We start from the raw sequence: 21,805 nt of genomic DNA on the forward strand, positions 1-21,805 counted from the left end.
TTTTATTCCAGTCCTTTCAAATGAAAACTATACATTGTACAGTGAATGCTTCTGTATATGAAGGGAAAGTTCTTTTTCTGCATGCTTATTATATTTTAATATATTAATTTAAAGAATTCAGTACTTTTAGAAGTTATTCCTCTACCTGGATTTTTTGTAATTCTTCAGATTGTCCTGATTTGTCATTGTACAATAGGTATAACTACAAAAAGTAAAATAGCAAAGCAACAAACATAAAATACTTCAGTCATGTTCAGTTTCTTAACTTTAAATGTGTAGACTGTCACCATTAAAAATTATTCTATTCATATTAAGCATGTACTTAATGAATGAAGCGCATACAATGAGGAAAAGGGATATTCTAAGTACTTCCAAACTGTCACACAATTGAAGCTTAGGGTCAAGCAATTAAGCTTTTAGTGTCAAGATAAATAAAAGATAAAATGCAGTACAGGAAGCTATTATTTATTCACTCATACAACAAGCTTCCAGAACAATAAGGATTCCTCAGTGCAAGAACTAAACTTCCTAATGTCCCAGACACTACTGACATATTTTTTTACAAAATTTCTTTGAAATTTTTTTTAAAGAGTTTTGTTATATTGTTTTCAGGTTATTCACCTTTTTTTCAAGTATAGTAAAACAAAGCCAGTTTGAGTTTTCCCAATTATACCTTGAATAAACTGTACTGATGCATCTGACCTAAAAATACTTCTGCATTCAAGAATCAAGGCATGATGACCCCTGCAATGTCTGACTTGCATAATGAAGAGCTCTTTGAAAAATTCCACCCACCACAGTGATTCTTAGAAAAGCTAAGTTTCCTAGTGCAGCAACGAATATTGAGATGTTTATTGCAAAAAGTAAATTTCACATACTTCATTACTGCAGTGTATAGAACAGTATCAAGTATCGAACAGTTTTTACATTAGCTTTCTTTCACAGGTATCTCGGATTACACAGAAGAATATAGGAGTTTGAGGGCCGCATTTGGACACTAACATGGAATTTGAGTTTATCCATACTAAGCTGGACTTTTGTCCTAAGAGTCATATAATTATCATATGTTAAAAAGGTAAAACCTTAGCATTAGGACTGATTTAACCCTGACAAGGTTCAATGCACTGACTTTCTTTTTTTTACATGCACATTACTTATCATAAGCTAATACTGACACAAGGCTTTTTTTCCTTAGAGAGAAATATTTCCAATGATCAAGTACCAGAACAGTACAGTATTCTGTACAGTGACGTATTCTGAATAAATCACTTTAAAAATTGAAAGCAATAGTTATGAAAAGTGCAAGGTCAACCAATTACAACAACAAAAACAAAAAGCACAGGAAGTCATTTATTATTAAAATATATGTATTCAATTTTATTGCATCTTTGACATATACAATTCCTATAAGATATTAATTACTACAATTTATTACATTTTCTTTCCCAGAAATTAATAACCTCCCTTATTTAAATCTAAGAGTCTTAACAACGGATAGCAACTATTACATTCAGAATCTAACCATTGTTCTATATACAAATGTCAGTTTATGGAATTAAGAACAATTCACAATCTTTTGACAAGAAGAATGGTCCATGATAATGAAATAAAGGCTATTTATACAAGTAAAGTTTACAGATCAGTGATTACTCATAAAATAGCAATTCTGAGAGTCGTGTAAGGTAGCGAACTATGTTATAGTGACTTCAGGGTAGTAAACTAAGGAACACTTTTTTACCTCGTCTTTATTAGCATATTAAAAACATATTGCTAGAAATATATCAATTGAAATATATAATTTGCAAACAGGTACATTCATATAATCATATATGGCAGCACTCTACTTTGTGCAAAACTATATAGCTTACAATGTTGCTCAGTACCAAAGAAAACATTGTTTAGAAATAAAAGTGTCAAATGCTGGTGCTCACATTTTGATAATGAAGAATTCACTTCTGTAAGTGGAAAAAAAATTTTAAAAAGATATCAGACTCTTCTGACTGCTCCCAAAAGTGACTCTGTTGGCTTACAGCTTTCACATTTTAAACATGAACTGCTTGTGTATAGGCAAAGAATGGCTCTCTCTCAAAAAAAATAGAGGGAAAAGTTAGCACCTGCATGCACTCTGGGCAATGTGGTGTTACTGCACCAGGGGGCTGCTGCTGACCAACAGTTTCACTTTTACAGCTGCTGAGGCAGTACATCATTTCCCCAAAGGATCTCTCCCTGTCACAAAACAGAAAGTCCAGTGAACTGAGGAGCTCTTGTGCACCCCACCTGGCTGACATATGAAACAACATTAACAGGCAAGGAAGGAGTCCTATGTATGGAAAGGATGTTCACCACACTGCAAGGCCTAAGTGGTCTCTTGTTTATCTCTGGAGATAACAAGAGGATGCCAAAACAGCAGAAAACTTTTTGACTTAGCAGTATTATGGACAATTCATTGTTGTAAACAGCAACAGGCAAGTTATCCATTTGGGGGCCATAAAATGACCTCCAAACCAATGCTATTTGAACTTTGGCTCTGTGATGCAAGATGCCATTGAAAACCTAGATAGATTGATACCTGTATGTACATCCTGCCTTGTGCAGCAAGTGTGGAATTCCTTGATGCACTGTGATCAGCTAAAGAATCAGCCATGCATCTAACTGAGACCAGTGGGAGTTCATTAGGGGATTGTCCATTTCAAACCCAGTAACTGAAAGCTCCCACGGTTCCCCAGGGGGAAATCCTGTGGGCCACAGGCTCTGACTCCAGTTTCAACAGGAGTGGTAGATGTTGGGTTATTTGTGGGAAGGCAGTGAATTGCTTTGGCCAGTGGCAGCAGCCTCGGTTCACTGCAGACCTTGTTCAGTCAGCATTTCTGATTAGCAAGCATGATCCAGAAGAGTAACTGGCTCAAATATTCCTTCTTTCCACCTTTTAAAAGGTGGGTTAGGGGAGAGGGGGATTCACCTTATCAGCATCTACTCATAGTAAGAGTATGTGATGAATTGGTGCTGGTGAGGACCATACTTGTCAAATAGCTTGCAATACAAGAGTGAACCATTGCTAGAGTCTAGAGATAGTTCATGGGTGAGACCTCATCAGGGAACTACAGCCCTTAACAAACAGTATTGGGTGGTTAGATGGCCGCAAAGTTGTAAACTAGAACATCTTTCAAATTCCTGAAATAGCACAGATTACTACTGTAGGAAGGTCTGGGTCAAGTTAGAAAAGGACCTTCTCTGCCTTGTTTAATTTTTATTCATTTGATTATTTAACAAAAACGGTGGGCAGTTTCACTCTAAATCAAGTCTTGTGAGATATAGAGAATTCTTTATTCATACTGGTATAAGTAAATGTAGACAGTACTCTGTACCTTGCTGAATTGAACCCTTACTCCTAAATTTATAGCCTGCCATTTGTGTAACCTAAAGTTATATTTAGTTTATATATGCCTGTTCACAGATTCTCTATCCCTTGTTTTATTTCTGAACAGATACTGTATAAACCAATCAGTGATTAATCAGAAATCAGTAATGATTTCTAGTCATCTTGGGCATGGTCCCATTATGTCCTTCTAAATTATGTTGGAACATGCAATTCAGAACCCTAAAAACACAGTATGATTCAAAAAGGTCTTCTGTTTAAAACAAATACCTACTTTATTTTCACAGTTGCTTCAAATTTGTTTCAAAGTGAAATGCCAAAGAAGGATTTAGCATAACTGTGGCATGAGACATTTTACAGCTTACATTTAAGCAATAATGTAATATAGTCAACACTGTAATGATGTCAACATTTTCTCTCTCTCAATAAAACAGGTTCTAATGTCTAAGCTGGATTGTGAGCTACGGCTGAGTATATAATTGCCACTTTGTTTGCCTACAGAGTCACTACATTAGTAACTAATCTCAATGTAAGAGGATCTACATAAAAACAGATTTTATTCTGTTGCGCTACAGTATACAAAGCCATAACCAGTGTTTGCTGTTGATTAAATACTGAAGCAAAGTTAAGGCATTTAATCAACTGCAAAGCCTATTTAATGTGAGTATACTCCAATACTGTAGACACTGATATTATATATGAAGAAAAAAATATTTCCCCAATATATCTCACAAAAACATACTTTTCTTCACAGAGGATTTGGAATATGGCTTTTGAATCATTGACAGCCTTTCTGGTAATGGTTACTTGCGGTGTACTATTTACACGAATAATTGGATGATCTCAAGTGAAAATAAAACTAAATAATTTTAATCATTAGTATTTAGGTAGTGGTTTTCATCAAGGTCTCTACAAAGGTGGATATGTTTTCTTCTATTCTAAAGAAGTGGGAGAATGAGGCACAAGGAATTTAAAGCCAGCATTTTTAAAAGCATCCACTAGCTTTGCGTGCTCCACTAGATGGAGACACATTAGCCTTAATTTTCAGAGTTTCTGAAGCTTCCCTTCAAGCTTTGTTGTGCGTGCTTACACCTCTGGACACCTTTGGCCTTTGGTACCATCAGAGAAAGGCACAAGTTAATGAGTACTTGAAAATCTAATCTTAAGTGACTCAATGCACCTGAAGAACTTTCCACAATTTATGTTCTCAAATTCCACGAGTCACAAATTAAGATTGTGTTTGTATTAATATTGTTCTGTCCCTTTTCACATCCAGGTAGCCACAACAATTCTGTGGAGGGTTAGTCTCATTACTACAGACAGAAATGCAAATCCTCATGTGGAAGGGAGCAGGGATCCCCAAACTAACCTTTATGTGCTGACATGGCTCTCCAACATGTCTGCAGTCTAACCTCTGTAAATGGCATGTATAAGTTTAAGGCCTTAGGCATATGTGTAGCACCACATCCCTGTAGCTAGGGAAGTGGGCATTCAGGGAGTAGATGGGGTACATGGCTCAAAGATACTACTCGTGGATGACAGATGACTTTCTAGGATTTCCTGCCACAATAAACATCTTGGCAAGTCAAGAACAATCAAAAATATATTTCAAGCAATGGAATAACTTTGAAATATTTAAAAAGAAGAAAAGGGAAAACAGCCAATTGTTATAAAACTAAATAAGTACTGAAAGTGTTGCTTGCAGTTTTCTAAACTTGTCTTAATAATATAGAGTTTTACACAAATTCCACACCTTTTAACTATCACGAAATAACACGAGGAATGTAGAATCAAGCAATTAAGGGAAGTTACCCAAATAGGAACCAGTGATACAGACTACTTCACACTATGTAGGGACAGTATTCTATTTCCAAACATAGATTAAAAGACACCATCAATTTGTAACTTAGTCATATTTAAAAATGATTGTATTTTAAGTACCACATTTGTCCTAGAAGATCTTTACCTTTTTGCTATTATAAAAAATATACAAAAGAGAAACTGGAAACAGTTGTCAAATGAATGTAATACAATAACCACAACATTTTTTTCTCCTCTAGTATCATTTAGTTTGAATAATCTAAGGTATTACAGGCAACAGACTAGGCTAAGTGGAAGTCTTTTGTTAAGTTGATGGTGTCTTTTAAACAGGCTCATATAAAAATACAGTTTAATGGTTCAGGCAAAGCAGTAGATTGTGTAGCTCTCATCCAAAGCTCATTCAAGTCAACAGAATCTTCTGACTTGAATGGCAGTTGGATAGGCACATAATTGCAGTAGATTTTTACTGCAATGGTGTGCAAATAGTATACTTCACTTTCACAAGATACTAATAAGCCAGTATTACATCCCCAACTTTGTAAAAAGACACTATCTCAAACCATTTCCCTATGAAAAGTACCATGTGCCAGTTGTATTTCCTGGGGGTGGTAGTGAAGACCAAAGGAGCCTAAAACTGAGTTGTTGGGTTTTTTTTCCCCTTTACTTTAAAATAGCCATAATGGAGAGAAAAACAACATCACAGAGAATGGATTACTAACCAGTGCATTGGATAGTACTACCATATTGTACTGATTATATATGTTGACTTTTTCTTTCCTTCCAAAAGGCCCATAAAAACACAGTCAACATGCATGCAAGGCCAACGTGTAAGCAGATCCCTGACAGTTTGGATTTCTGTACTTAGAGTGGTGTTTTTCCTCACGTACCGCATGCACCCTTTTCCGCCAAAAATCAGCCCTCCAAAATTGTGACATGTTTTAACCGGGGTGGGGAGCAAGGCTCATTTTCTTCATCCCCCCTAAAAGCATGGAAGTGTAGAAGTATGATGACACTGTGCTTCATAATGACTTCCAGCTTATCTCTCCCGGTCAGCAAGCAGAACAGGCACAATCCAGTGTTTTAACAGTCCAGTGTTGCAGTATTGACCCTTTCTCAGCTTCTCTGAAATTGGAAGCAATATTTGGTTGAGCTGCTTCCAATTTGAGTGCCTGTGAAAGGGTTAACAACTAACTTGGTCTACTTTTGTACCCCTTACTCCCCCTCCCCCAACTTGTTGGAAGAGAGAGAGAAGCCGGCAGGCATTTTGAAGTATGAAAGAGCCAACTGTAGGCCATGACCGATTCTGGAAAAATCTTTTTTTCCCCCTACATTCTGTCTTCCAAAAAATAAAAAAGATGCATGTCTTATTTAGGGAGCATGTAGCATGTGAAAAAAATACACTGTTTCTTGCATATACAATCATACAAAATTAGAAATCTTTTCAATGCCATTTTTATTTTAGCATTTTTAACACGTTTAAGCCTTTGGATTCTGTCCTTAGTTTTGTGATTCTCCTATGGGACCTTGTAAAGGGCAATTGCAGTTTGAGATCTTTATCTGCAGTTATTGACTTTTATTCAGAGAAAAAAACCATTTTTATAACACTGAAACAGAAAATAAGCCAACTTACACGCAGGGTCGACTTATAATCAGTACACAAAGGGTATTTATGTGTTGCTCTCGAAAAATATGTAGATGTATTGGTAGTGAAGCACAGTGTCCAATCTCTACGATTTTAAGACACTTATTACTGGGGTGGGGACAGGGGAGGTGCTAAGGACACCTTTCCCATGGGGTTTGAGAGAAAGGAAAAAACCTCACCTCACCTCTCCTTTAGTGGTATCATTTATTAGGGGGTTCCCAGGAGCCTTCAGTGGCATAGACACTTCAGTGGCATAGATACAGAATCACAGGATTTGTTTAGGTCTTCTAACTTTAAAAAATACTATTTTAAGGGGTTTTTGTTAGTTTAGGGGTGTTTTGAGGGGCCATTTGAATTTTCCCTATGCCCCACAAACATTTGGGAGCTATAAAAAAGAACATTGACCCGCTAAGAGAAGGAAACCACAAGATTAAGTTTTGTGTAGTCTTCAAAGAATTTTGTTGCAAGTCTTGACACCACGGAGGCAGAATAGATAATAGAAGTTCCTCCCTGGTAGAAGGTCTTTATACATATCTCTCTTACCCCTCAGTAACATTTTTCTTCACCTAGTGTACTGATGTCTTCAGAAGAGTACTTGTTTAGGGACTAAATCTGTGGATCTAAAACAATGAGCTTCTACTGCTTGAATTAAAAAACCGGTATTACAATAAGAGGTGTAGTATAGACTGACTTTCAGTGGCTCCTGTTGCTGACTGGGGTATTGTTCAGGGGCCATTGTCTCAGCTGTTTCTTCCATGCCCCCTTACCAATTTCCAGCCATTCCTGCTCTTTTCTATTGGTGTTTGTGGAGGTGATCCTCCAGCCCTTAAATGGTCATCATTATTCAGTTTCTCTCACAGAGATGAAACCAGAATGAGAAAAAATAAACCAAGAAAATTCAGAATGAAAAAACAAAGCAAAAATCTAGATTAGTGTTAAATCTACAATAGCTTACTTTTCCAAAGACTTTATCTTGTAGCGAAAGGCAATATCAGAGTCTGGCAAGAGAATACCAAGCCCCATACGACTGTTGTCAAATCCTAGGTTCTTGTTTTCCACTATTTCTGCATCAAAATGAGTCACAAATAAAATAAGAAACAACTTAATTTCATTAACTGCAAAGAACCTTCCAGGACACTTGGTGCTTCCAGAGCCAAAAGGCATCAGAAAATATTTCAGTTTTCTTCCCCTTTTGTAGAAGGTAGTTTTCTTCTTGCCATTTTCTATGTACCGATCAAACTTATACTCCTGAAAATAAAAGAGAAAGACTGTAAAAATTAATGGAGCAGTTATATCAGCTGCTTCATTTGAAAGAGGGTATGTTGATGTGTCTAGAACCCTGAAATAAGTTTAAAAGCTAAGCCAAAGAGCCATCAATGTAATTTCTTTACTCTATTCCCTTAAAATGAGTTTTTCAACTTTCAAAACCACTGTCATTCCCTACCCCCACTCCAAAATCCCTCCTAAAAAACCCAGTGTTTTGCTTATCTCTTCTTCACTAAACTCCCAGATCTCAACCACCTGAATACTCACTTTGTACTTAGTGTAATTACACTATGAACGTTTTGAGACAGAGATAACAAACCATAACAGAAGGATAAATGTGTTTGGTAAAGCATCATACATACATAAGGCACTACACCTATTATTCATAACAGTAAAGTACCAAATTCTTCCACTGCCCATAATTTAATGCATTATATTGATCTTGTTCTTTTTGGCAAAGGGAGGCTCAATCTACTCCTTTCCTCCAGTGGTGTGTGGACTGTTCAGGAATCAATCCTGATAAGATCCTATCAGTTTTTCTCTCAGTTGAAGGTAGTTGCTGCATGACTTCCTCACATCAGAATTTCAGTATCTCAGCATAGAAAAAGATGTGTGCAATGCAAGACAAAAATCTAATGGGTGTCATAACAGCAAGCATTTTTCAAGTGTAGGGACTTGTAACATTTTGCCCAGCTATTTTAGCTTGTAACTTAGGTTCCATCAATTTAATAGCCTTTTGTTGACTTTTAATATCCGGGTCATCATTTAAAGCTAACTCCTGTTTGTGAATGAAGGCGATTTGGCAATCCTAGCTCAGTCCATGGTGAATTAAACCACTTATGAAATCATCATGCACGCTTTGAATGAAAATGACAAAACACTTCCTGCTTATGGTCACTCATTAGCATTTGTCCTGCTTTGAATACATTTGCTATAGTGCAAGCTATTGAGAGATGGATAGGAACAAGTCAGTCAGACAGAAACCATCTTAGATGATAGAAATATTGATAACAGTTATAAAGGGCTTACTCCTGAACACAGCACATCTTTGACAATCCACAAACATTTGCTCTACACAAAAGAGCAAAGTTAATGATATGTTATCACAAAAGAGCAAAGTTAATGATTATATGATATTTCAATAAAAATGTAAAAAAAGAAATCACACCCTACATTTTCTCTTTCTCCTGTAGAATGCTTAGCCTATAGAGAAAAATAAAATAATTCAGTTTCCTTGACCATCTTAATCATTAATCATCAATGATGGTAGATGAATCAAGTCTCCCAACGACTTGTTCATTTCTTACCCCTCAGATCAGAGACTTTTGTACTGTAGTCCACAGGACTTCTTGGCTGTCAGGAAAATGAAAAATCTTAAGCAAGCAGTAGAGAAGGTGAGAAGCAAAGCAGTCCAAGAGAAGTTCTGCATATTGTGTTAACAAGTACATAACAGACAAGGATATGTAACTTCACAAGCTAAAGACTGGGCAGTTACTTTTCTAAAGGATACAGATTTGGATTTTTCAAGTTGCCTAATAGAGTTAAATGCCAATTTGCACTGAAAAATCAAAGCTTTGGACTTCTCTGAAAATCACAGCAAAAAAGAACTGTGCTAATTTTTTGGTAATTTTTTTTTCAATTTGAAATAACCCAGTAAAAACTGAAAACCCAAAATATGATATTAAAAAAACCCACATTTTTAATATAAACATCCTACTAATGTAGAAAAAACTGTTGGTCTTCTTATGCACAAATTGTAATAGCCTTAAAATCTAGCTATCCAGTTATGTATATTCCAAAGCACTGGCTCTCCTGAAATCAAATATCTAGGGATGCATACTGTAACAGGCCAGTACTTTCTTAGTATTCCTTGTGAGCCATTTCAAGGCTAAAATGGATAAGACAACTGCTGTATTGGGTCTAGAAAAAGAGAAAACATTTTAATACCACAAAACTGCAGCCAAACAAGTAGTACAAATAATGGTGTGATATCCAGGTGTGTGCCTATAAATCTCATAAATTTGGGTTGGTTTTCTTGGGTTGCCTGGGCAAAGAGAGAGTTTTAAGGAAAATTGTTGGTAATAGAATAGGGTTCACTTTTTTCTGTATTGGTGGGATATGTGAGACAGAGTACAAACAAGAGATAAAATTCTCACTGTAGGGCTATCCAACTTGACAGCTCTACTTGAAAAGTAAGCAAACTCACGTGACTGAATTCAAGCTTTCCTCTCCTACAGATATTATATGGCTCCGTCTGGGAAGTTATGATATAGAATTCTTTATCTTATATTTTATTACATGGGATTCCCTTGCTTACTTCTGAGACTTAGGCTCATTTAAGATTTAGACGGTCACTTGCCTATGTATTATTGTTCATTTTCTTAGGCTGTGGGACATGATAAAGGAGATAGCCGGTTACATTTATGTTCATTCTAGTTGCAGCCTGAATTTACTATTAAGTCTTCAGAGGCAACAGTCCACTAAGCCGCCCATTTTCCCAGGACACCTTTTTAACCTAGCATGTCCATTAAATATACAGCAAACCCAAACTTGCTCTGTCATAACACTGAATCTGTCTCCATCTGATACATAGTAGATATTGTTTAAAGTACACTGAATATTCAAGAACGAAGCAGAACAGTTATTTTTTGACTTTTCAAGAAGGTCCATATGTTGAAATCAATGTGGTTTGCAATGTGTGGATCACTCATTTAGCAAAATGGCAAAGTATCTGAATTAAAGCCATATTGCGAAAAATAAACAGAGCAATAGTGAACAAATACACTCCATCCACAATTACATGCTAACCTCCTGACAATTATTTGGCATGGGAGGTACTCAACTGCTCCCTGGACAGCCTCTGAATGGGAATCCACATGCAGAAATGGACTTCTGACATTAAAAACATTCTACACGATAAAGACACTGCAAAAAGTTATTCATGAGTTTTAGATTTTAATTAAAACATTATATACTAGTAAACCTTTGGATAATTTAACACATACTTATACATAAGCTTATACATAACTTTACTTTTCCTTTCTTGTATGAAAGGAAAACTAAGATAGGTTTTTTCCTGAGCACCGTTTTTTATTTTCATAGTTACAGTGTTTACATTTGTGGCCAATCTTCTATTTATCAGTTCTTTAGGCCAGTCTTTCAGTGCCCTTAATCCTGCTGAGTAGTACTTTATTCCACAACTAGTCCCAATGAATTCTGCAACAGGATACTATCCAACATGTAAAGGATAGGAGAGTCCTATTCTCAGATTTGCACACTTTTATTTCTAAATTTTCCTAGAAACAAAAATTCCAGAAGCTGTGTTTCTAAAGTTGGTCTTGCATGTCATTCAAGTCATAGTTTTCTAAAAAAATATGAAGAAATATAATATTCATTTTGAAGTTTATGATTTAGAATGCATCACAACTTTTTTTTTAGCAAGAATCAAACTAATGTTATTGAAAATTGATCACTTGCTTAAAAATGAGAGATGGAAAATTATTTAATTATAAACCAATACTTCTGTAAGATGCTTGAGGCATTTGATGGTCTTATTTTGTGGAATCTCAGTTTCTATATGGCACTCTACATTAATAACAATGCTTCAGTATAATCTATGGGAGAATACGACTATTCAATTTGCATGCAGGTGGTGAACTTCTGAAACCGTATTAAGGCTGAGCCAGGGTGGATTAATTTCCAGTCTTTGATATTCATTAACTCGAGCTTCAGAAAAAAATACAAGGAGATGACACAATTACTCTCAGAGCATCACTGCAGAGCAACAGCTTTACAATTTCAAGTTCACAACACCATACTAATTGACCAAGAAGGGGTGAATCCCCATGAAGAGAGGTGAAAAAGCATACGGTTCAAGTAAGACACTGCTATTATAGAGCTTTAGAGAGTCAATGATGCTTTGGGGACACTTAGCTAAATGGCCCACATTATTTGCTATTTAAACCACCTTCCATTATTCAGCCCTCCTTGGGTATCAAATGATCCACTGCCAAACAAAACCCACATTTAGCCTAAAGTTTATGGTAGTCAATGTGCAATTGTCATTCCCTTTGAAAGCAATAGCAGTCAGTCTCATCACCATATTTCTCTCTTCAGGCCATGAATCCTTTGACCTACAGGGCCCTAGAAAATACATCTGAAAGTAGGAAGATTTGTTCCACAAGAAAGAACAGCGCTAAAAAACTATCACAAAAGGCTGCTGCAACGTGCCTGAAGTATGATGAGTAGCACCAGCTGAATGTTTACCTTAGGATCTTCATAGACCTCAGGGTCCATGTGCAAAGTCGGAGGGTAAAGGGCTACTAAGTCTCCTTTCCTTAAGGTGGCTTTCTGATTCCCATCAAGCTTGAGAATAAAATCCTCTTGGCAGAGGCGAAGATTGATGGAAGATGAGCACATTCGTAAACTCTCATTTACAGCACTCTCTGCATTCAAACAAAGGGGGAAAGAAGCATGAAAATGTGGAAGATGGCTGGGTGGGTGCAGCTGCTGAATCTCAACAGGTCTAGGAAGTGGGGAAAAATTCACAAATTAAACAACATGAGGTGGTAATAAACATTCCCGGAGTGCAGGCAAATACCAGTCAAAGCCTCCAAAGAGCCAGTTAGCATTCCCTTTGAAACCTGTTGGTTGTAATGGCAGGTGAACATTCAAAAATCATTTAGCTTGTTAATAATGGAGTAATTTTGAGGTATTTTTCCACCTTTAAGCAAGATATGGTGCCCCAATCATCATTTCTAATATTTTGAGAGAGAATGAAATGATTCTTTATCTGCCTAGTAATTTGTAACAAAGAAAACACATTTAATCAATCAAGAAAAAAAAACCCATGTCTTTTTCTCAGTGTTATGGAAAACAAGATTTTTATCATCATCATATCCTGGAAAGCTCCAGAAGCTGAATGTCCTTGCTTTCCCAGTGGCCTTCACCTTTTGCTCCTAGCACGACAGATTTTATGGCTAATTTCCGGCAATTTATCCTGGCAGTTTGAGGAGGAATTCCTTTGGGAATAATATGCATAATTTGCATAAATCATTCTGATAGCATGCATATCAGCATGTAGCTCCTGTCTAGGGCTGCATCTCTCACTTTGTAATCAAAACTGACTATTTTTCCACCAGCATGTATGGGTGCTATAATATGTGACTTGATTCTTTCTAATCATCAGTGTGAAAAATAGCCTAAAATAGTTTAATTTGCACATGATAATGCCTTTATGACTGTATTTATGTTTGGCAACATAAAATAAACCCTCTGTAAGTGTGCAGCAAGGCACTATAACCCCTGCACCCAAAGGTTAGTTTACTAAAGACTGTAGCTTCATATCACAGATACAGCTGAAAAACATAATAACAACCGTTCTTTCACTAAAAATTAAATCTGGTACAGCATGCATAGCAAATAAAGTGGCCTTGGATGCTTTCTCGCAGGAGGTTTTTCCTTAAGCGTGCATTTGTCTAAAGAAATGAGGCTGCGGTCAGCTTTGTGTGGCCAGCGCTGTGATTCAATGTGACGTACAGTGAGTCTGTGCATATTCTTTTGGACTGCCTTCGTTACTATAATCAGGCAGAGTCAAATCGGCTTGTTGGTGACGAAGCCAGAAAAGAACTCTGGTTCCAGAATATGGCCTCTACTGCGGATAGCCACAAGGCACCTGACACGATAGATTTCAAATGGCAGCACTCTGGCAACAAAACTTTACATGGTACAAAGAAAAGGTCCAGGCTCTACTCTTATGTTGTCTTCAACCTTAGCTTATAACACCATTTTAGTCTATAATTTGAAAATGGTAGCTGACATATGCAGCAACACCATTCACCCAAGAAATCCAATAAGGAGGAAAATAAGAAGAGCAACATAATTATAGGACTGCTGCTGTGAAGTAGCAGGTTTACATTTAACAACATGAGCAACACGGTCACATCCTATTGGCTGACATTCTCCCAGGAAACATGGCAGTCTGTGCCCATTGCAGTATCACAAATGACAATTGGGCAAGCATATCTTATGCAGAAGTTAATCACAATAATGGAGCACAAAGTGTAGCTTAGCGGTCAGATCATAAGTGACAAATCTGTTTTACCTTCCAGTACCAGTTATGAGTGGAAGGCGAGCTTGGCTCTAGCTCTGAGCGATCATGCCGATAATCATTAGGTGACAAAAGTAATGAGTCACATTATGATCAACAAAGGAGAATGGAGCTTATATGGGTTTGCAGGCTAACATTAAAAAAATAGCCACTCAGCTTTCTACAAACACTGTGTGAAGGCTGGAGCTATACATTGAGGAGAATGACAACTGCACAATAAAACTGCAGCCTCTACTTGCAGTTGTCATAGTTCAGCAGACACCAGCCATTGCTACTGACAGACCAGCTGGGTAGCTTGGGAGGCCTTCCATTCTGCACCATGAGGTACAGTAAATTATCCAGCACGGTAGAGCAACATCTGTTTCTGTGCTAGTGCCGAACAAACAAGGCAATTTAAAGCATACCAAGGGATAACCAAGCAGCAAATGAACATGACCCTCATTTTTTCCCCTTTCTTACACACATGAGATGCTGAACTTCATTGTACGAGCACTACATAAAGGAGAAGACAGGCTGTTATTTGATAAGGCATTAGAGAGATTTTACGTATTTTCTATACAGCGAGAGAGAGATCTCATAGTATTGTTATTCTTAGAATCCTCCCACTTCTGTCTTCATTTCTCTTATACCAAAGCTTGCACTCAGCTTTCAATTCATTCTAGATTTTTTTTAAAACTGTTTCAATATACTTATAAATATTCAGTCTTTAAACCTAATTTGCTATACTTAGTTCACATGCCTTCAAGCATTTGTCTTCCAATTTCCACTGAATAAATGCGTACTAATGAGAAATAGAGCAAGCTGCCGAGGCAAAGCTGGGTGACTTGAGCCTGGCCTGCCACCAGCTTGTGATAGGCAGGCAAATTGAGTTAAAATGAAAAGTCTTGTCAGCTGAAATACAACATGGTAGCCAAACAGCAAGCTGTCAATCATCCAGCCAAAACAAGGGACTGCAGGTAATAAAAGGTCATTGTGAATGATTAGTGCATTTGGCTTTCATATGCAAGTTAATTTTAATTAAACATGATCTCTATCTGTAAATGTTTTATAAAACTTATTGTGCATAAAGGACCGTTAATTTTATACTAACATTGAACTGATAATAGGGCCCTATAATTATTAAAGTGTATTGTAGAAAAATAGCTATTGAAAATGCAAATATTTTTGGTGATAATTTACTCTATGCACTACTGTGTGCCAGCACAAACAATATCTGAAACAAGCAGATTTGTGGCTTACTAAGATCTGAGCAGTAGTGACCAGCACATATGAAGCAATAATTTTATTTTTTCCATTCAAACCTACATTTTTGTTTGTATTTATCACCAACACTATGGCCTTTTTTCTTGTACTATGTTACTTTTAGGTTTTCTACCTTTTCATGCAGTTTTTTTTTAACAGTGTTTCTTTAGAAGCAGATATCTGGAATTCAGTGATGCCCTGAGGCAAGAATGCTTCACAATATGAATGAATACAAACATTATAAAATGTACTAAATAAGGAGGGTTTGAATTAAATGTGTGTTAAATGCATGTCTGCTTTACCCTTTGCATTTCAGTTATAGCCATAAAAACTGGCAGACCATTCTCGTGTATCGTTTACTATCTTAAAGCTCCATTGCGAGTCATAATGACTAATAATGTATGTTACTGTGCTCATGCAAATAAGCACATACTGGATCCTGGAGAAGTCTTAGGTAGACAAAAAGGGAAAATGTGATGTTCCAGAAATCTCTGGAAAAAAAATAAATCCAGTCAGCCCATCATATAGTAACATTACCCAGTTTTTAATTGGACAGGACACATAAACTTACAATTCAGAAGCAATACTGTTCCACAGACTAGACTATTTTGACCATAAACATGTTGTTGTTTTTGGGACAAGTTGCAGTAATTCTTGTTCTCCAAACTTTAAGGAAACAAAGTAGGCTTTCTTGCAGTTTTAGTATTTGAGGAACCAGAACATTTAAAATGGGAACATCATAATTCCAAAATGCTATTGTAACCCTCCTGGTCTGTCTTACACATTTGGAACAGAGAGACGAATTCCCATCTCTGGCTTACATATGAGATGGAAAAGCTCCGACGTTCTCAGGTAGTCTGATTAAAGTATTCTAAGTCTACAGAACAAGTTTTATCCTGTGCTTCTTTCATGTACACAATGGCCAGTCCAGTCACTGGGAAATTTGGCTATAAAAGTCAAACTCCTCCCAGACATATTAACTTAGTGTCCCTTTCATTAAAATGGGAATTTAATACACTTAGTTGTAGTGGATGTTTTTCCCTGCTATAATTTTGTGGATTATAACTAAAGTGCTAAAGAACTGAAATCTAGCTTCTGTTCATATCTCGTTCAGTTGAATGTGATAATAAAAATTAACAAAAATGCTCTGTGAGTAGGGTCAGGTGCTTTCCTCACAACATGTGAATCAAACATTACTCAAGGACTTTAAAATTTCAAGGAACATTAGTTTGGATGATATATTTAATGTTTTAAACTGTTCACATCACTCCATTTTGCACCAGATGGTTTTAGTGAGGTACTCACATTTGTTTGATCCTTAATGGCACTGGACGCAAATCATGAAATAACAACTTCACAAAACCCCAGTGTTACTGAATACTGTATAATTTTTAAAAGGCTAAGCAAAATGCAGTATGGATATACATTTTAAACTCAAGAAAAGGATACCAGGCTCAACATGGTTATCATTCCATTTTCCTTTATCTTCTCTTCCTAGTTATTATTTTGCAGCATACCACCCAGTCTTCCCCTCCAAATAAACTGGCCATGCTCCCATTCGTGCTTCTAACTTCTTTGTCTAGTAACTTTTTCTATTTGCCTGCTAATCTTGGTGTGATACATTACATCACTGGACAGTCAAATATTTTGTGGATATTGACTTAGAATAATCCTGCCCACCTTTTGTACATCAAAATGGTTTCTCCCCGTTCCATAATTCTTCAACCCAAGCATCCAGTGACTCTGGAACTACATTCTAGGCCCATGTATAGTATTATAGCTGCCTTAGATCTGTGCCCAAAGTTGAGAAAACAAGGGCAGTTTTATTTTTGTTCTATAATAATCAGCTCAGACTTTAAAAACATGAATACAATGCTTGTGATATGTGGCAAATACTGATGGTCCTGGAGAACAAAGGTCTTTCTCTGCATACAAAACCAGCAAATCATGGGCATCCACAATGTGCATTTTCCCCAAACTACCCTGCCAATGAAATCCCAATATAAGCTTTTCAGAAGAGTGGAAAGGTAATTTAGGCTCTGATCTAGGAAAGCTTTTATGCACATGCTCAGTTTTAAGCAGAAAAGCAGCTCCATTAACTTCAATGGAATCTCAATCTCTACACTCTTATTCAGTTGTTGTCCATTCTGTGGATATTGCCAACCCGTGTCAATGGAGATTTGTATTTCTAGAGAGGGGGGTAGATATTTCTTAGATGCATGAATTAGATGTCTTAACTACCATCTGTGCCTCTGGAAATCTCCCCTCTTAGGATTTGTGATGCAGTTACTTGTGTTCTAGGACATGAATACCAAGCATCAAATGATATTAGGAAAGCCCAGTCCAGCTACTGGAAATAAAACTCCGTCTCTACTAACTTGTGTCACATTTGAGTCAGTGAGGTAGAAGTGAAAGATATTGTCATCTCTTACTTATCTGCCAGAAGTCTCATAAGCAGAAATGAAGCCTTGAAATGCTAAGACAAAGAAAAACTGGTGCCTGTTTGTAAAACACTGCCCATTGACTGTAGTTAGCTGTCACATACCTGTGTCTGATTTAAAAACAGCTCCTTTTGTAAAGTCTAAAAGACTAAAATTATTTTTGGAAATTAACAAATTACGCTTGGTGCACACACTGATTTTCCTGCCAGCTTGCATTTTGGAAAAGGGTCTTCCTTTGTAATTCAGTACAGAAGTATTTGAAATGCATTAACACTTAGGCAGATGCTCAGAATCAAACAACTTAATAGGCATAAACTTTTTTTCAAATAATTGCAAAGCTTCGATTTAGCCTTTTGCATACCTTGCATAGTTAATTACCTGGGCTCTAATGTTTACATGCAATGAGTGTATCTACAGCTATAAACTACATAATTTATAATTGATGTAAATGGGTGTTATTATGTCAATTAAGCAGCTGTGTCCTCCACCTTCTCAGTAAACAGAAATGAGTGATAAACTGAGTTTGCAGAGAGATACCCTCTTTTCTTCATAAGAGATAAAAATAAATTACCTAGGTAGACCAGGTTGTCCAATTGTTCTCTGGTGAGGTGGATGTTATATCCAGGCCCTTTCTTTTGACCTGTTGACTGCAGCAAATGGTCAATTTCGTCACGCACCACTGCAAGAGCTTCTGGGTGCCGCAGAAGATAATACATGGCCCAGAATGTAGCTGGAATTGTGTTTGCCACAGAGGCCCACAAGAAGGTAAAATGATGTGCTGGGAGAAAATAAGTGAAAAGGAAGATTAATAGCGTTTATTACACTGATTAGATTTGCAGTGTGCTAATTAAAAGATGTTAGGACACAGACCCAGCCAAGGATCAGTGAATGCTAATGAGGACCAATAGGCTTCTGAAGTCTAATTTTCTGCTTAATGAGAAGAGTTTGAAATGTAATGTGGGGGGGGGGGGGGAGTAAATGCAGCTCAGTTATAATCTTTCTCATTATCACCATTAAGTATCTTGTTTTACCACCTCAGCAAAAAAAAAATCAATTATCATAGAGGGTTGTTTCAGAGTAAAACATTTTATCATTAGCCAATTAGAAAGAACATAAAAAAAAATTCAAGGTCGCCATTTTGCCTTTTTATTTCAAAGGTCTATAGTAAATTATTTTATTTCAGACAAGCAATCTTTCATAAGTTTCCTACCTGCTTTGTCATAAACTGTGAGCAGCTCATATTTCTCAAATAGATCTTTTCTGGCTTGGATCACTTCAGACCCTCCCAGCCATTTTGTCATATTCTGATATGAAAAATGACGTATAAGCTCCTTCCGAACCTTCTTGGTAGCTCCTAGCAACTCAACTGGTATGCCTAAAACTAAATAGGGAAAGTTGGCATCAAACTTTGTAAATTTGTCTCTGATTTCACTAATAACTTTGTGGCCATCTGCAGCAGGAACTCTTCCATATAGTGTTATAAAACTGGCTTCAAACATTACAGAGCAGCAGAACTTGTACATTTTTTCTGCTTCCCAATCTGTTGCTTGCGAGCATTTCCTTTCAAATATTTGTTGGAGATTTTTCATCATGTCTTCTGAAAGCATGTCCAAAGACTTCCCTTGTAGGTATTGGTACATTCTATGCAGGTTTTCATTCAGCTCTGGGAATTTTGTACTCAATATAGATGGGACGTCAAAACTTCTGGATATCATTTTATCTGCAAATTCTTGAAATCCAAGTTGCTTGCAATTTCGGATAATATAAACAAATTGGAATGGGTCCATGAAAAAGGTATAGTATTTACCTGGAGAGAAGAGATAAAAAAAACAAACCCAAATATGCTTTTTAACACTTTTGAAAAACAGTCACTAAAAAAATCAACTTCAACATTAACTTCAGAGAATATTTCTTTTCCCTAAGGCTTGAATTTAACTTCAGAGAATATTTCTTTTTCCTAAGTCACATTGCAAGCCCCTAAAATTATTTGTAAAAGAAAAAAGGGAGAAATTACAATATGTATTTAGTTAGAAAAAATCAGTAATTAATTTTTGTGGAGGATGAAGATTTCACCTGCATGTGTTTTTATTGTACTCCTAAAGCCAGAATAGGGCTGTTCAAGTGCAGACTGATCTATTATTTTGACAAAAATGAAGGGTGATCTATACATATAAATAGGGCACTCTGGAATCATAAGAAACATTTACTAAACTGGTTTAACTTAGGAAAATGCAATATGGCTTAACATAATACTTTTAAAACTATACATCTCTTAAGGGCAAAAAGGAACAAGTAAATCATTCTGTATAAATGGAGAATACTTTCAGAAAGACTGCAGTGGGGAATATGCTCACTTATCAGCCAAAGAAACCAAAGGGCCCAAATGATTAGTTCTAAAAATGAAAGCTTTTGTTCTGCAATGAGTTCTGCATACATTCCCAGATCACCCTGAAGTCCTTGGGGTTTTACATAGGAACAGAGGCCATGTGTCTTGAGTCTCATCCTAGGAGCAAAGCCTCAGATGTTTTCCATAACTCAAAGAAAAAACATGGTACCTAAAATACCTTTTAATTATATTGTGTTCTTCTGTACTGGCTTTTCATATAACAGGCTGAAGCAGCTTTATTATAACATCAATACATTTCCCATGTGGTTTATTTAAAAAAATATATCTTGAAGGGCAATGTGGTATCATTGTTAAAACAAAGGGGTATCACTACATGTGTGCCAGATGTGTGGTCCCTGGGACAGTGCTGACTTCTGCTGTGCTAACTATTGTGGTGCCATCAGCCACTGTTGCAGCAGCAGCTGTTTTTGTTCCCCCCCAAGGGACTGGGGGGGGAGCAGGAGAAGGGTAGTCAGGCAGGGGGTGCCATACATATGTGCACATTCACGCATGCACAAGGCTGCCAGGCATCCTGGAGAGCAGCTCCCATAGGTAAGTCTGATGGTGGGGGGAGGGAGGAAGGGAGGGAATTGGGTAGGGCTGGGACAGGGGCTGCTGCCCAGCTGGGATGCATGGGGCTTGGGGCCCAGGGTTGGATTGATGGCCACCTAAATCAGAAAAAAAGGTAATGTTTGCAACTAGTCAGAGTTTCCTATCAGCTAACTTCCCATCAGCATATGGGTTTTTGTGGGTTGCCCCAATATTCCTACGCACATGTGATGGGGGGTGGAGAGCATGAGGGAGTGTGGTGATGTGATCGTATCTGACTTCAATTCCTCCTCCCCTCTTGCCATCTACCCATAGGAGCCAAGGGTCTGATTTTGCCAGAGCCATGCCTGGTGTGTACTGCCAGGCTCCGAGGCCAAGGGCCCAATCCTGACTGCCCTCTCCCCTCTTTCCAAAATCCTACTTTAACTGTTGTCCCAATGCACTGTATAGGGAGCCTAGTCATTTAACTGCTTTCTTTGGATCAACCTCCTTGTGTCTGAAACTCAACTGTTACGTACTCCTGAGCCTAAGTTGGATGCACAAGATGCCTTTCTAGATTTCAACATACCCTCCTTCTTTACATACTTAACTGAAGGAGACAATATTGAACCACTGATAATAATACTGGAAAAAAACAGATACCTAGCAGTGTTATTTTTATATTATTGTGTTATATGTTTTTAAGATAAGTTTGCTAACATCTTAACCTCTAAAGTTTTTATTAGCTGCTAAGGGTGTGCAAAACAGGCTGTATCCAATTTGGATTTGGATTCAGCCCAAATCGGGGACAGTGATTTGATTTACTGATTCTGATCACTGTCCTGATTTGATTCAGCTGAATCCAAAGCTGAAGATTCAACACTGATTCAGAGAATCAGGGATTTGGACATTGACATAGCTTGAAATGTTTTTTTTACATACCTTGAGGTACCAGGTACAGCTCATGAACGCTGCGATGCTGGGGTGGATGGAG

At 37.1% G+C, this 21,805-nt stretch overlaps 1 protein-coding gene across 1 annotated transcript in view; it reads right to left on the bottom strand.

The window, feature by feature from the left end:
- Positions 1-1,355: 1,355 nt before the first annotated feature.
- Positions 1,356-21,805, bottom strand: part of CYP7B1 (cytochrome P450 family 7 subfamily B member 1) — a 190,971-nt gene continuing 170,521 nt past the window's right edge. The window contains exons 3-6 of the mRNA XM_090040066.1: positions 19,108-19,704; positions 18,469-18,675; positions 12,372-12,550; positions 1,356-8,087 (exon numbers count right to left, since the gene is read on the bottom strand). Of these exons, the coding sequence (XP_089896192.1) occupies positions 7,791-8,087; positions 12,372-12,550; positions 18,469-18,675; positions 19,108-19,704 (1,280 nt within the window). The 3' untranslated portion in view covers positions 1,356-7,790. The remainder of the gene's footprint in view (positions 8,088-12,371; positions 12,551-18,468; positions 18,676-19,107; positions 19,705-21,805) is intronic.

Source organism: Crocodylus siamensis, chromosome 3 (assembly GCF_052110815.1).
Source record: "Crocodylus siamensis isolate JL-2025a chromosome 3, ASM5211081v1, whole genome shotgun sequence".
NCBI classification, from domain to species: Eukaryota; Metazoa; Chordata; order Crocodylia; family Crocodylidae; genus Crocodylus; species Crocodylus siamensis.